Source organism: Chaetura pelagica, unplaced genomic scaffold, assembly GCF_000747805.2.
Source record: "Chaetura pelagica isolate M959 unplaced genomic scaffold, ChaPel_1.0 scaffold76, whole genome shotgun sequence".
In the NCBI taxonomy this organism is placed as follows: Eukaryota; Metazoa; Chordata; class Aves; order Apodiformes; family Apodidae; genus Chaetura; species Chaetura pelagica.
In genome coordinates, this window is record NW_009970723.1 from 4,406,074 (window position 1) to 4,421,322 (window position 15,249).

The 15,249-nt window shown below is 37.3% G+C and overlaps 1 protein-coding gene across 1 annotated transcript in view; it reads right to left on the reverse strand.

Annotated features, from left to right (window-relative positions):
• Positions 1-15,249, reverse strand: part of RMDN1 (regulator of microtubule dynamics 1) — an 18,367-nt gene continuing 3,118 nt past the window's right edge. The window contains exons 3-11 of the mRNA XM_010006494.1: positions 14,864-14,975; positions 12,281-12,368; positions 10,461-10,620; positions 9,706-9,795; positions 9,022-9,077; positions 6,149-6,236; positions 4,499-4,529; positions 1,747-1,880; positions 1-191 (exon numbers count right to left, since the gene is read on the reverse strand). Of these exons, the coding sequence (XP_010004796.1) occupies positions 153-191; positions 1,747-1,880; positions 4,499-4,529; positions 6,149-6,236; positions 9,022-9,077; positions 9,706-9,795; positions 10,461-10,620; positions 12,281-12,368; positions 14,864-14,975 (798 nt within the window). The 3' untranslated portion in view covers positions 1-152. The remainder of the gene's footprint in view (positions 192-1,746; positions 1,881-4,498; positions 4,530-6,148; positions 6,237-9,021; positions 9,078-9,705; positions 9,796-10,460; positions 10,621-12,280; positions 12,369-14,863; positions 14,976-15,249) is intronic.

The window sequence follows — 15,249 nt, forward strand, 5'->3', positions numbered from 1 at the left end:
AACAGGTCTTCTAGGTGACAGTTTAATTCAAACATGATGGAGATAGGAAGTTTAGGCTACACTTTTAGTAACAGCTTCAATAAACCAAAGTAGTATTTGAGGTCTTTTTCCTATGCTGCTCAAGCCTGAGGCACTGATTTCCCATGATCTTGTTATATAGAATTAAGCAACTGCAAAGCTTCTTTCTGTACCTAAAAGAAAGAAAGAAAACAGTGCCAGGTTGTTACAGGCTTTTCTAGCAGAATTTGCTATGCAGGCACCCAAACATTTCATCACAGTTCTGTAACTTCATAACCCCCCTAAGACTAGTAATTTTTCTTCTGTAGTTCAAGATGCTCAACCCTTGAAACACGAATGGGAATAAAACCACTTAAGCCAGTGTCTTCAGTGTAATTCACTTACTTATATAGCAAGTTCATTTATGTTGAACAGAGATGATTAGCTATTGGTTTGTTATAGCCAACCAGTAGCATGTAGTTAAGTTATCCTATTTCTGACCACAACCAACCAACCTAAGGTATATAGAGCTCTAGACAGTTGCTAAGGCAGTGTGACAAGACCGTTTCCAAGACTCCATTTGTCTAGGGATTCTGGGTAAAATCTAATAAAATTTGAATATGACCTCTAACAACTATATTAAAAAAAGAGCTGACCAATTTCATACATACCTGAGACAACTACTCCTTCAGGCTATTAAATTCCTGTACATTTTGCAAAGCAGTGTAGGAATGGATATTTCTACTGAAAGTTGTTACTGCAGGAGCTCACTTTAGGGAGAAACAGTTTGAGACTTAATAGAGAACCTAGAGGGAAACCTAAGTAGTGTTTTTTTTGACATGTGAAGTGCAAACCTACCAAAGACTTCTTACAGTCTTGACATTCAGAATGTCACGGCATATTTGGATGTTTTCTCTAAAAGCTAAAGCATTTCATACTACCACTTAATGCTAAATGAATTAGAGGTAAATCAACCATAGGAAAACCAAACTGAAAATCAAGCTTTGTTAGTTCTGATGCTAACAGGTTTGTTTATGAAAGATAACTGTGGTTTATATTGAATGCAGAATTAGGTCTGAACAAGTCTAGTGGATTATCTTTCTGGAGGTACTCTATGTTCAGGTAGGAAGCAGATGCCTATCCATGTAAACCAGGATCCTTCTGAGAAGTTCAAAAGGATAATTACGCAACTATGTGTCACCTAGCATTGGAGATTTACTGTCAAGCTACATTATTTCTACTTGTCTCAATTCTGATAGTCTGAATCTCTCCCTCCCAGCCTGGAAAGGACCACAATGTTACATGTTATTAATCTACAATGTTTTTGATACATCCATGCTTTTTTTTTCCTCCCGTTCACGTGGCTTTTATCTCTTCTAAACTACGATTTCTACCTTTCCAGTTTTAGGAATATGAAAAGTGAATCTCTGCTCACATAGAGGGACAGAGGTTAGCTCAGGTGCCTAAATTTCAACAACACAGTTAAGGGTGGGTTGTTGTTAGCACTGCAAAAACATCATGAAGAATAAAACATAACAGTTCTTAATTACAATAAGAATTTTTTAAATCTTAGTGTTCAGAGGCAGTTACCAACATACTAGTATTTTTTGGTGCCTGGATGTCATCCTGGAATGTAGGTGCTGAGCTGTAATTTACTCTGAGTTGACTTTATAAAACATGCCACTCCCATGATGTCACACATGTCGGTTACAGGGTAGATCTGTACTATTAGAGCTCTTAATCTCCTACCTGCTTGTCCTCTTCTGTATGTGCAGGATACTCCTTTGCTTTGCTTAACCACAGAAGAGCCATCTTTTTATTGTTTAACTTCAAGTATGTCTTCCCCAAGAAGAGCAAATTTTTGCTGTAGAAATTTGGGTCCGCTGCACAGAGATAGGAGAAAAGTTTTGAATGAGAACAAGCAGCATACTATCAAAGCCATGATATAGTGTCACTCCTTAAGTATTTATTTCAGAAAATATGAGTAATGTTTTGACTTGAGATCAGAAAGAAGCCAATGTAGAACTTGTACTTGCTAGATTTTGGTCTCATACACAGGTACATTAGAGGCTTGTTAGTTAATACCTGAAATGAGATTACTTACAAAGAGCAAAGCAGTGAGCTTAATGCCAAACAGCTTTGCTTTGCAGGTTTTCTGCTTTTCTAGACCTAGTAGGTGCAACAGGTGATGCAACCAATTTAGCAAGTATTGGCAAAGAAATAAAGGGCAAAATTCCTAGCATCAGACCCCACATGTACAGAAGGAAAAAGTAAAACTGTCTCCAGATTTAACTTTTTTTAAGGAGAGATTTAATAAATTGCTTTTAGAAAGCATGCTTTGGCTACCAATTCTTATAAAGGACTAGTCTTGCCTATGGTTCATATAATCATAGAATCACTTAGGTTGGAAAAGACCTTCAAGATCAAGTCCAACCATTAATCCTATCCTACCAAGTCCAGCACTAAGCCATATCCCCAAGCTCCACATCTAGACAACTTTTAAACACATCCAGGTTCTTACAGCCCAAGCTTGCTGCTGCTGAATCTAAGCTCAGGATTAAAAATTCTGGTTATCAAATTCTGTAGTTCATGTGCAATAATAAGAAGTACACAAAGACAGGAAATTCCTGGTTGAAGAAAGTTACCATTGTTTGTTAACAATGACAGCAGCTGTACTATCTGCTCCTGTCTTCTTTTTAGCAGACGGACACATTACCTGCTATAGTCCAGGGTATACAATAGCTTCAATATAAAGCTCCAATGTGTCCATGACTGGCATATTGCTCTATTAAAAATTAAGTGACTTTACATGTACATAAAAAGTGGATACACAAACATGACCTAGAATGATACTTTCAGAACTGCTGCAATACTTGCTAGATTTTTTATAGTCATTGACACTAGTATTCTGTAGTATTCTACATTTCATATAATCATTTGGGTTGGAAAAGACCTTTAAGATCAAGGCCAACTGCAACCTAGAGCGGTGTCAAGTCTAAACCAAGACTAAACCATGTCCCTAAGCACCACATCTACACATCTTCTAAATACCTCCAGGGATGGTGACTCCACCACTTCACTTGACAGTGCCCAACAACCCTTTCAGTAAATATTTTTTTCCTAATATCCAATCTAAACCTCTTCTGGTGCAACCTGACAACATTTCCTCTTGTCCTATCACTTGTTACTGGGGAGAAAAGACCAACCCCCACCTCACAACAGCCTCCCTCTAGGCAGCTGTAGAGAGCAATGGCTTCAGCCTCTTTTTCTCCTGAGTAAACAACCCCAGTTCCTTCAGCCATTCCTTTTAAAACTTGTGTCTAAACGCTGCACCATCTTTACTGCCCTTCTCTGGACATGGTCCAGCACTTCAATGTCCTTCTTGTAGGGAGAGGCCCAAAAGTGAACACAGTACTTCAAGTGCAGCAGTTCCAACAAGCAAAGTTCACAAGCTGTACAAAAGGATACAGAGCTTGGACACTAACATCAGTCAAGAAAACAAGAAAAAAAATTATGTCAAGTACAGGTAAATATATGGAGGTGTTTTGGAGGCAAATTTTGAGGTTAAGTGCACCATTCCAGTTCACAGCTGCATTCCTTGATGCCCAAGGGAAGATATGCAATAAACTTTTCCTATAACTATATAAACATCTTTCAAAGAACACTGTCTTCCTTTATCTTGCAACTAGTCCATTTTGCTTATTGCTTCCCTCTTGAAGAAATAATGGGCTCATATTTTATTATACACATAGACAGTTTTACTGCAGTTAGATTGGCACTCCAATCCAAATAGCTTCTGAAATAATAGAGTCTGCTTTCTCTGCTGCTCTATTTAGAATAGAGAGGAATTCTGAACTTGAAAAAAAATGTAGAAAAAGTGACATAAAATTTCCTTCTTTGCTTGCTTCTTCCCCCTGCTTTCCAGCCAAATGCTTTGGGGAAGGGTATTTTGTTACTAACACTTACTCCAAAAAGACTCAAAATACACTCTAAATGATTGTGTAACATATACTATACACTTGGGGTAGAGCTTTTTACACAGGTGTATAGTGAGAGGACAAGGGGCAATGGTCTGAAGCTTAAAGAGAGGAGATTCAGGTTGGACATTAGGAAACAATTATTTCCTGTGAGGGTGGCGAGAAACTGGAACAGGTTGCCCAGGGAGGTTGGGGATGCCCTATCCCTGGAGGTCTTCAAGACCAGGCTGGATGGGGCCATGAGCAACCTCATCTAGTGGGAGGTGTCCCTGCCCATGGAGGGGGGGTTGGAACTAGATGATCTTTAAGGTCCCTTCCAACCCAAACCATTCTATGATTCTATACTTTGAGTACCTCTGATGAAACATCCCAATGTAATAGTCTAGGGTGTTGACTAGCACAACAGGCTGATATGTTTATCAGCAGGTCATATGCTATGAAGGTGATACCAAAAGCTACAGGTTTATTGCAAGTCATCATTCATAAAAGATACTCATTTGCCCAAAAAAAGCTGGAAGTATTACCTTCTTCTGCCATATGGAAGTAACGAAGAGCCTGCAAAAGATAAGGTTGTCATCTTCAAAACAGAGAATAAGCTGAACACAGGTGTCAGACTAAAGCCTCATGTGCATGCTTAACACAGCTGATTCAGGACTTCCTGTCCATGATCATATTTTTATTAATTCAGCATGGTACTGATAGTTCTCATTAAATGTATAATCAGATTTGACATCTTCTCAACAGCACTAGTACTTACCCAGCTACTTCCCTGCCATTTCCTCCATAAGTACAGTGCATATTTGTCCCCTAGAAAACTGCATCTCTAACTTGTCAAGATAATTTTGAATTTTATTTCTAATTTCCAGCATATCTATGATTTCCCCCACCAGCTCTCATGTATATATTTAACAGACTAAACAAATATTACTTAGGTCATTAGTGTCGACAGATACTTTGGAGAGAACTGATTCCCATGGTGCACCAGTTAGCATCCTATTACTTACAATAAACCTTTATGAAATCCACACACATTTTTCAACTAGTTTCCCATCCTGCACATCAGAAGCTTCAGTCCATTCCTACCTCTTCCTGATGTTACTAGCTGGAGGGAAAATATCATCACAGACCTTAAAGTGTGGATGTATCTAGAAAACAGATTTTCTACTGAAACTGCAGAACTCTTACCAACTACAGGTTGAACAAACTTGCTTCTTCAGCGGCTTTGAAGTGCTACAGAACTTGATGCTGGGGCTGGTGTGACTCTGCCATATTTGAAATTCTGGCTGACACTTGGTATTCTTTCAAGAGTGATTTTCAGCAAAAGTTACAAGCCTGACATTCCGCTCAAAAGTTTTCTTTCTTTTTCAATCAGAGCTTAAATTGCTTTCTATGAAACAGCAAGCAGCCTTCTACAATTACTTTCTAGTTACTCCTGCCCCCCTGCCACCTTAAAGGAACAAAAGAATGGACTAGTTATTGATTGACCTAAACAAAGATTACAATAGTTACAGCAAAGTTTCCCAGGACCAGTTTAATTTTCAAGTTTCTATATATTTACAAGTATTTAAATAAGATGCATACTTTGTCAGACACCCTAGAAAATAAATATCTGGACAGTATATTTTAAGGTGTATGACAGCAGGAATTTTCATAGCAAAAATGAATAAAAATCCTTGCAACTGAAAAAAACACCATATGTAGCTAGGGGATGAGAAGCTATTTATTTGTTAGTGGTAAGTAACAAAATAATTTGTTACTTTTTGCATTTTTTTTGCATAAAGGGAAAAATTGTAATAGTCCTGTCAAATACATATGGTGCAACATCACCATCTAAATCTCCAGCACTGGAGCTAGTACAGTTATCTGCAACAGATCATGACAATTAATACAAACTACATGACATATAGCTTGTTAATGTCTCCTGCACAAACTGCATGAAAAAAATTTTGCTTTTCACACTACTCACTGTGCTACAGCTGAAAAAAAATAGATTTTTATGTTTTTAGAAACATCTCACTCTCCTGTTACACTCTCATTTGAATAATTACAGTTCTTAAGTCAGAAAGGTCCATGCTTATTCCATAAGCAGAGGTCAGTTTTGTCAGGAAAACTAATACAAACATATCAACAGCTTTGTGGAGGGAATAATAACATGAAACATTTTCATATTGTACCTCTTGAAATGTGGAGGTTGGTGGTGTGGCAAATAGCGTTGCAGCTATTTTTCTTTGGTACCATGGCATTTCAGCAAAGGAGTAACACCTGGAGCAAAACAAAACATTGATATATACCCTTCACATTTTTCTCATCTTTTTGAGCAACATTCTCATATCTTGGATATCGTAATTGTTGCTTCCAAGAGCCACAACAACTCGAGCCACACTGCAAGTTCTCAAAGCAAGTTCTTATAACTGTACAACAAAATAGCAAGATGCTTGAAGTTGCTGTGTAGTTCTGACAAAAAAGTTGTGGAGTGTCTTTTACTGTGAACTGCTATTGTATCAGACAAACCTGGAGACAGTTACTACCATTACACAGCTTTTGAGCTTGAATGATTTTAATTATTTTTTTGTGTATTTTATATTATTCCAATATATTTGCACAAACACCACAACTAAGTAATGTCACTGCCTTACTTCAACCTTGTTTTTCAATTACTAATATAAAGCAGATCTGCAGTACATCCCTGAAAGACTCTTTTTATCTAAAAGAATGAAAATAGACCCAAGAATCAAAATTACTGTGTTGTAGGTTAGGCCATACTACCCTGTTTTCCCATCTTCTAATTAACACAGGTCACCTGTCACCTGTCTTAGAGAGGCTGAAAGGATTAAACAATCATTAATATTTCAAATATGTAGAACATTCCAGGTGAAACTGTTAAAACAATGCTATTCACCTTATTACCCTCCCATGAGTATAAAAATATTATTCATTGTGTAAAATAGAGCACTCAGGAAGAGATGAAAAATTAACAAATGCAAATACGGAAGCATTCAGAGGAGATGGGCAAGGCATGGAGTTTCTCAGTTGAAATTTTGCCATCAGTCATGTCTTACCAGAAATGCCAATAAAAGAGGTTCAAACCAGCATAGGCTTGAAAGGAGAAAAATACTGAAGAATTGTCTGATAGCAAATCCCACTTTTGGATGAAGATGCTCTATGATTCAATAATGAGTATATTTAAATATACAGTATGAGTATATTATAGTGCCAAAAGAAATAATCATCTCACATTTCTGATATTATTTTCTAATATTCTTTAGGAACAATGCCTTAAGTACCTTCCAGAACAGGTTTCCTATCTCAGAAGTGACCTCGAGGCTCATAGTTGGGAGTATGTTTCTGCTTAAAAATTCATACTGCAATGATTAGGCCATGTTGGAATGGCTGTTGGATACTGAAAGAATGAAATAAGTTTGTAAACTAATAAAAAAAACAACCTGAAGCAGTACACTGCAGTTTACTCTGATACTCAAGAGATCAGAAAAAAACCCACAAAAACATAGAGAAGGTAGGCTGTGGGTTTTTTGTGTGTGTTTTTTGTTGTTGTTGTTTGTTTGGGTTTTTTTTTTTGTGGGTTTGTTGGGTTTTTTTTAAAGTTACAAATACATTAGCTTTATTTATTTTCAATCTCTCAATCTTACAGTAGAGATTTCCTATAAAACAATGTATCATGTTTAGACCAGACAAATAACCAGAAAACCTGTCTGAAGTCTCACACTAACACATAAAATATACTACTTTTAACTACACCACTCCCACAGAATGCCCTGGTTAGGATGGAAAGTTGTATTTCCAGTCCCTTCACCTGCCGTACCGGTTTCACTGAGCAGTAAATTCAACTTCCAAAATTTGTATTTCAGCATATGCATTTGTAAGCTGCCTTTACTTAAACTGGGACCAGTTCTGTTTAACATCTTTGTTGTAGACGTGGACAGTGGAGTGAGTGTATCCTCAGCAAGTCTGCTGATGATACCAAGCTGTGTGGTGTGGCTGACACCCTAGAGGGAAGCGACACCATCCAGAGGGACCATGATAGGCTGGAGAGGTGGCCAGTGCCAACCTCATGAAGGGCAACAAGGCCAAGTGCAAGGTCCTGCACCTGGGTCGGCACAACCCCAGGCACAAATACAGGCTGGGGGAAGAATGGCTGGAGAGCAGTCCTGAGGAGAAGGACTTGGGGGTGGTAGTGGATGAGAAGCTCGACATGAGCTGCCAGTGTGTGCTGGAGCCCAGAGAGCAACTGCATCCTGGGCTGCATCAAAAGAAGTGTGGCCAGCAGGGCCAGGGAGGGGATTCTGCCCCTGTGCTCTGCTTTGGTGAGACCCCACCTGGAATACTGTGTACAGTTCTAGTGCCCTCAGAAGAGGAAAGATCTAGACCTGTTGGAAAGGGTCCAGAGAAGGGCCACCAAGATGATCAAAGGGTTGGAGCACCTCTGTGACAAAAATAGGCTGATGGAGTTTAGGCTGTTCAGCCTAGAGAAGAGAAGACTCTGGGGAGACCTTATAGCAGCCTTCCAGTACTTGAAAGGGGCTACAGAAAAGCTGGGGAGGGGCTTTTTATCAGAGAAGATAGTGATAGGACAAGGGGTAATGGTTTTAAATTGAGAGGGGGGAGATTTATGTTATTAGGAAGAAATTCTTTACTATAAGGGTGGTGAGGAATGGGAATGGGTTGGCCAGGGAGGTTGTTGATGCCCCATCCCTGGAGGTTTTTAAGGCCAGGTTGTATGAGGTTTTGTGCGACCCGATCTAGTGGTAGGGATCCCTGCTCATGGCAGGGAGGATTGGAACTTGATGATCTTTAAGATCCCTTCCAACATTAATGATTCTATGATAAATGCAACTTTTAAAATATAGTATCATGATCAATAATAAGAAAAGTATTCTAGGAACACGTATCACTTTGGAGCTGTTCACTACACATAAATTGTGTTAAGTTGCAGCCGTTTCTGAAATTCAATGTAAATTCAGTGTTGTCATTTTACATTCTGGCATTTTTCTTTTCTACATGCTAACTTTTGTTTGAAAATGCACCTTACCAAATGCCTATAAGATGAATTGTTGTAGCATCTTTTGGATTCAGTTCAATGGCTCTCTAGTAAGGGGGAGAAAAACCACAAATGTTAAAAGTTGTTCTGCCACATTTGGATTAAAATACATTTTAAAATGTGTACTCTTTATTCTACTTTTAATTAAAACAGATTAATGGTGTGTAAAATTTCAAGGTGATATGGTATTTAGTCAGTGCACAGCTGAATTAGCTAACCTCCAAGAAACTAGACACCAACACATTCTTAAATACTGTAGTTTAGTAGGTCATTAAGAGTTTCACATGAGACTTGGCATGTTCAGATTTTTATATAATTAGTAGCCCTTTACCTTCTCCCATATTTGTCCTTCACTGCTACACAATCCACATTTAAAAGGGTGGCCACACATCCATTTCTCAATGGCACAGTTACATTTTTTCTAGTTCTAAGAGGCACTTGGCCACTTCAAAACTCTCTTCTATAGGGACTGTGTTTACTGCAGGAGATAACTGGTACTCCTTGTTGCTGGGGCATTCAAGACTGTCACAATAATCCCCCAAAAAGTGTCACCAGGGGATCTAAATAGAAGTATATTTGCAAATTTTTACCAAAAAATAGTTCACAGCTCTCACACAATCTCACACATATTGGATGCACTAGTGCTGTCACATGCAAAAAACCTGTTTATATTACCTGAAAGTGCTCTTTGATAATAATGGCATTTCCAATTTTAGTCTTTATTCCTTCAAAATCTCCAACATCACTGAGGCAAATTCCATACCACTGTAATTCAAAGAACAAATATAAAGCATTTAATAAAGCACTATAGCTATTAATAGTAAATAAAAAATCCTTACACAACCTGTAAGAGCTGCCACCACCATTAACAACAACAAGCAAGAAGTATTAGTTATTAACAGTTCAGGCAGCATCAGAGCAACCTGTTGGTCTGCATGCATAAGGGACTTAATGTCCTCTTCTTATCCAAAATGCCAACGCAACTGACTACACTTCGTTAGCTTTCTGCCTGTGAGAGAAGCAGCACAAAACAAAGAGCAGAAGAAAGCTAGAGCCTGAAGTATTTATAGTGAAACTCTAGAGCTACTATTGTTTACAGAAAGAGCATGGTGAATGTGGAGCATGTACAACACTTTTAAGGCTACATCAGAGAAGGATGAATTGATGACATGAGCTGTAATTAACTTGATCAGTCACCTCTTTCCATGGTCCTGCACACACTTAACCAGTTCCTGTTTCCTGTGTACAGGAAATTTAACTGCAAGTGTTTGAACTCTTACCCTCCAAAAAAGTTAGGGAAAATTAGAAATCTCACTCATTATCAACTAAAAGATTATGCTGAGGTTTGCTGAAACAATACAATGGCATTTGTTTCAGTTTCTATTGGCAGAAGTTAAAGAGCAAGATTTCAGTTATTTTGCTTGGCTCACCTTGTGTGCTGCAGAATTTGATTCATTTTTTTCCAGTGCCTTTTTTGCACACTCAAAGGCTTCATATGTCAGTCTTCTTTTGTCCTCTGCAGAGGTACTACTAAGCTGAGCTAGATCTCGTGATGCCCGTGCCAGCCGCCATAACAACTCTGCATCGTCACTAATTATGAACAGAAACATTTTTGAAGCAACAGTGGTTACAAAGCAAGCAAAGGTCCTACACTGGTCTCTCAATGTGTATCTCAAGTGGGTGGTAAGACAACAACATATCATGTGTCATTCAACCCCAAGGTACCAAACAACACAGGAAAGTCCCCCCCTATAATCTGCCTGATGATAACCTACATTCTGCCATTTTGGTCCGTGAAGCAAATGTACCTTTGGGAAAGGACTTTTGTTTTCTCAAAACAAGATGTAGATTTAAAAAAAAAACCCAACAGTATCACACCAGGAATGTTTAAAATACTCAGCATCTTTTTTTCCCCTGTAATTGCACGTAAATAATGAAATCCTTTCTAGGGCAACAGTGGAAAAAAAATAAAAATTAGCCATACCACCACAACAAAAAGCTGCACATTTATATATTTATCTATACCACTATATCAGATGGTGTGTAGCACATTATAGTCAAAGATAAGAGATTTTAAATTTTATTTTGTTAGTGTATTGTTTTGAAACACTGCTTGTACTTCACTCTAAGCTTACCTACTGACCATCTTAGTTTTGGCTTACTATTTTAATAGAGACTTATATATATAAGTTTAAGAAGTCTTTCAGAGGTTCTGGCAATCTGGCTATAATACTCCCTCTCCTGGGTGCCCCATTCTCTCCACCCAACAGGAATATGGAATGCAAAACTACCAGAAACTAGATACACTTAAATTTTTTTGCTAAACTCACAGTCGCAATAAAAGCCAGTTTTCTTAACTGGAGTAAAACTAAGTCACTGCCCATAGCAGAAAAGTCCTGCTCTAATTAACACAGTAGAAGACAACTAGCAGACTAATTTTTCAGCCAAGTCACAAAAATGTTAAATATTGCTAACAGAATCATTACTCCTTGCAGAATAATTAGTATTGCTATACACCTAGTAGCAAGCTTACACCTTGCTTATGACATGGTGTCTCTTACAGGCTAGGACCTTAACTTCCCAGGCTTTATAAAATCCAAACAAAAAGAACACCTGAAAACTACTGAAAACAACTGAACAGTTGATTTCCTCCAGAAATGTTCTAGGAGTGAGATGCCTTGTCTCCTTGTCTCCTCGAAAGACTCTTCAGTTTGCAATGCATTTTGTGCTCCTCCCTTAAACAGCTTGTCCCAGTTCACTTATCAATCATGTTTTGTGCATTTAAGACATAACTACATGAGTAAGGAGGTTTTTTTGGTCCAGACTCAAATCCTAACATGAGACAAATGAAAACAGAAAAAACAGCTGGTCAGCAATGAAAAAGAATGAAACAGTGACTCTCATAAATTTTCAATACCTGAATTCTAGGTACTTTGATCATTTAATTAAATGTAGACACATGAGTTTTTGCATTATATCTTAAAAGGTTCTTAGAGTAACAAAACAAACAAGCAAAAAACCTTCCTTTGCAAGACTGAAAAACTTGAGTGTTACCCCTAACCTTCTACAGTACCTGTCCTTTCTTAGTTCATTTTTCCATCAGGAAGAAAATGATCAAGAGTCCTTCTTTTCTACTTGAATTAGGATGAAAGCAAGGTTCTCTAACATACCACAATGAAAACATTAGTTGAAAACTGATACAGAAGAGCACAGAAAAGAGGCACAGTAATGTCTCAGTGTAATTAAGTACCTATTTTTATGCTGAACCAGCAACCGATACAGCTTTTCAGTTTCTCCACTCCCATACAGGTAGTCTGCTTGCTCTAGGACTTCTTCCACTTAAGAAGGAATTAAAATTGTGGAAACAGAAGAACAAATTACATATCATTAGGACATTATAACATAAACAAAACATTTTAGTGTAAGACAACCTATCTGAAACTCAAAGAACAAATTATGCAGTTACTTTTCAGGCCATCATTCCAAACAGCTTATTTGCATGGCAGGATTGGATAAGCTACATTTCCAATAAAAAACTAGGAAGAGAAACAGTGCTGTAAACATTCCTCTTTTATGAAACTAGAAAACAGGTTTCAGCAATGGAGCTTTGGATGCTAATGGATTTAACATTCAAAAGCATCTTTCTCAATGCATTAGAAGCAATGTGTTAACTTCTTTTTGAAAATGACAGAAAAGGGAAAAAAAATAAAGAATGAGAAATACGAATAGGAAGACAAGTGCAGTAGAGACCTGAGAGTAACAAACCCTCTTCATCAGCATATACAGAATTTAATCCTGGATTTAAATCTCATAATATTTTTCATGTAATTTTTACTTTAATTATTTTTCCTTCTCAGTATGGTTCCATAGTTTTGCCAGACTATGACTGCAGATTGTGTGGGTCCCATTGTCTTACTCACCAAGCTAAAATTAAACATTGCTTGAAGGTTTTTTGATGGAAGTCATTAAGATTTCACAAAGCCAACTTCAAGTAATACAGTTTATCTACTTAAAACTGTGTTCAAGATACCAAAAGCAAAAATAAAGAATGCAATAGCATATGTATCCAGCACATAAAACCGCATGCCAGAAATATCAAATACAACACAATACAGGATTCTAGCCTGAAAACAGCTGGAATTAGGAGGAAAAACATTCAAAGGAAAGTGGACAGATAATTCTACTGAAGTACATAACTGTACAAGAGAAGAATAAACTCAAGAGTTTACTCTTCTGCCAACATTAAAACATGAAAAAAATACCCTTTAAGTCAAAATCCTTGTCTAATTTCTTAAAGAACTTTCAGGTATGCTTATCATCTCTTTGGTATTACTCCTGTGTCTATGATCAAACTTCTAAGTCAAAACATAAGCTCTACCTTCCCCTTTCTTAAAATCTGTGTTTATAAGGTTTTTTTCAAGTTATCTACAGAATACGACAGTGATGTTTCACAGCAACAGTTTTACTTATGAGAAGAAAAAAAAAACACTTTCCAGGCTACTAAATACAAAAGCCTTCTCTTCAGTCTAAAAAGATCCTAAAATATAAATCAATGAAGATTAGGAGAGCATTCTGGATAATTTTTAACTCCGCCATCTCTAAATGCATACTATCAACCATTTCAAAGATAAGATAATGGTCAATGTGGACTTTGGATTTTAGTTTTCAAAATGAGATTAATGGTACATCTTCTGTATTACCTTTAGTGAACTGATACGTTTGCTTTTTGAGACTCCCTGAACACTACCAACATATCTAATGACTAAATGCTTAGAACTCCAACTTCTGAATGCATTTCCCAACAGGTATTTTATATAAATTATTAGACGTTTTTTCTTTAAGAGTATTTTTCAGGTGTTTCTCTTTTACTCTTTATTTTCACCACACCTACTACTTGTCTTGCAGAGAAAGCACAGTAACATTGTTCTTCCTGACAATGTAAATGCCAGATTCAAGCGAGCAGTAAAGGCAACTATGTAGTGTTACTTATGTTCCTGAGCGGAAACTTTCTTACATTTGTACTAAGTAGCTATCTTAAATCACTGAACATCTTTCTGCTACAGCAAATGAAATTGTTTCTTACCCATTCTGAAGTCTATTGTCTGAATTTTTATTTCTATAAACATCTAAGATGTTAAGTCTCCCTGAGCAGAGAGAATCAGGTTATCTGAACTGACTACTATTTAATCTACACAGTCAACACATATTTCAGTTAGGTTCGTTCTCCATTCACTTAGGCTTACTCTCAAACCCCTTTAACTTACCATGTGATAGACAAGTTCTAGGTCTGCAACATTCCTTTTCAAGATAATGTTAATTTTCTTCCAATAGTGAGACTATCTTTATACAGATCTTGAAAAGGACATTTATCACTTGTTTTATTTGTTTCTGGTAAAGTTAGGCTTTTCTGACCCTTTTTCAGTGTGACAATACGTGACATTTGTCACTTTTGTCTTAAATGCAGTGCTGCTTAACTAGAATAAATGGAATTGCATGGTGTTCATACTGAAAATCTGAACAAAGATTTGCAGAAATTAAGGTTTGGTCTGCATTCCTAATTCAACCATGTTTTTCTTAGTAAGCTTTTTAAAGCTTGGGCAACAAGTTACGTGTCATAACCCTGTTCATGTGTTATATCCTAAACAGGAAGAGCTACTAGACCTTCTTACTTAAGGACTTGTTAAAACTGCTACAAGGCTACCTTGAACCAATTCTAAAGCATCCTGTCATGGAAATGCACTGCATACAGCCTTAATGGAGAAAACCAAAAGTATTGCACAATTTTCCTATATAATTTTAGCACTAAAAACGTTTCAAAATTTGAAAACATTACCTTTGAAACTTGCATGAACCTCAGCAAAGCCAGAAATCAGCTTGTGAGCTTCATAAACAAAAAAGGACCCTGTTGAGAGCACAAGCCCCCTTTGAAGGCTTTTCCTAAGCACCTGCATGGGATCATTAGATATGTATTAATACACATTGTTACTCTAAGTCTTACTCGTTTCTAGCACCATTTACATTTCGGATTTCGAGCAAAAATTTCTAAAAGTTAAAAACCCCCTTCACAACAGAACAACACATGATCAAGAGGACATTGTAAGTTTTTTTGAAAAGGGGCTCAAAATTACGCTTTAATACATTAACAGCCTGAGAATAAACCAGAAATACGGAGCAAAGACACGGTAAGAAGCACCCTGCGATGCTGGAGCCTCCACAGCC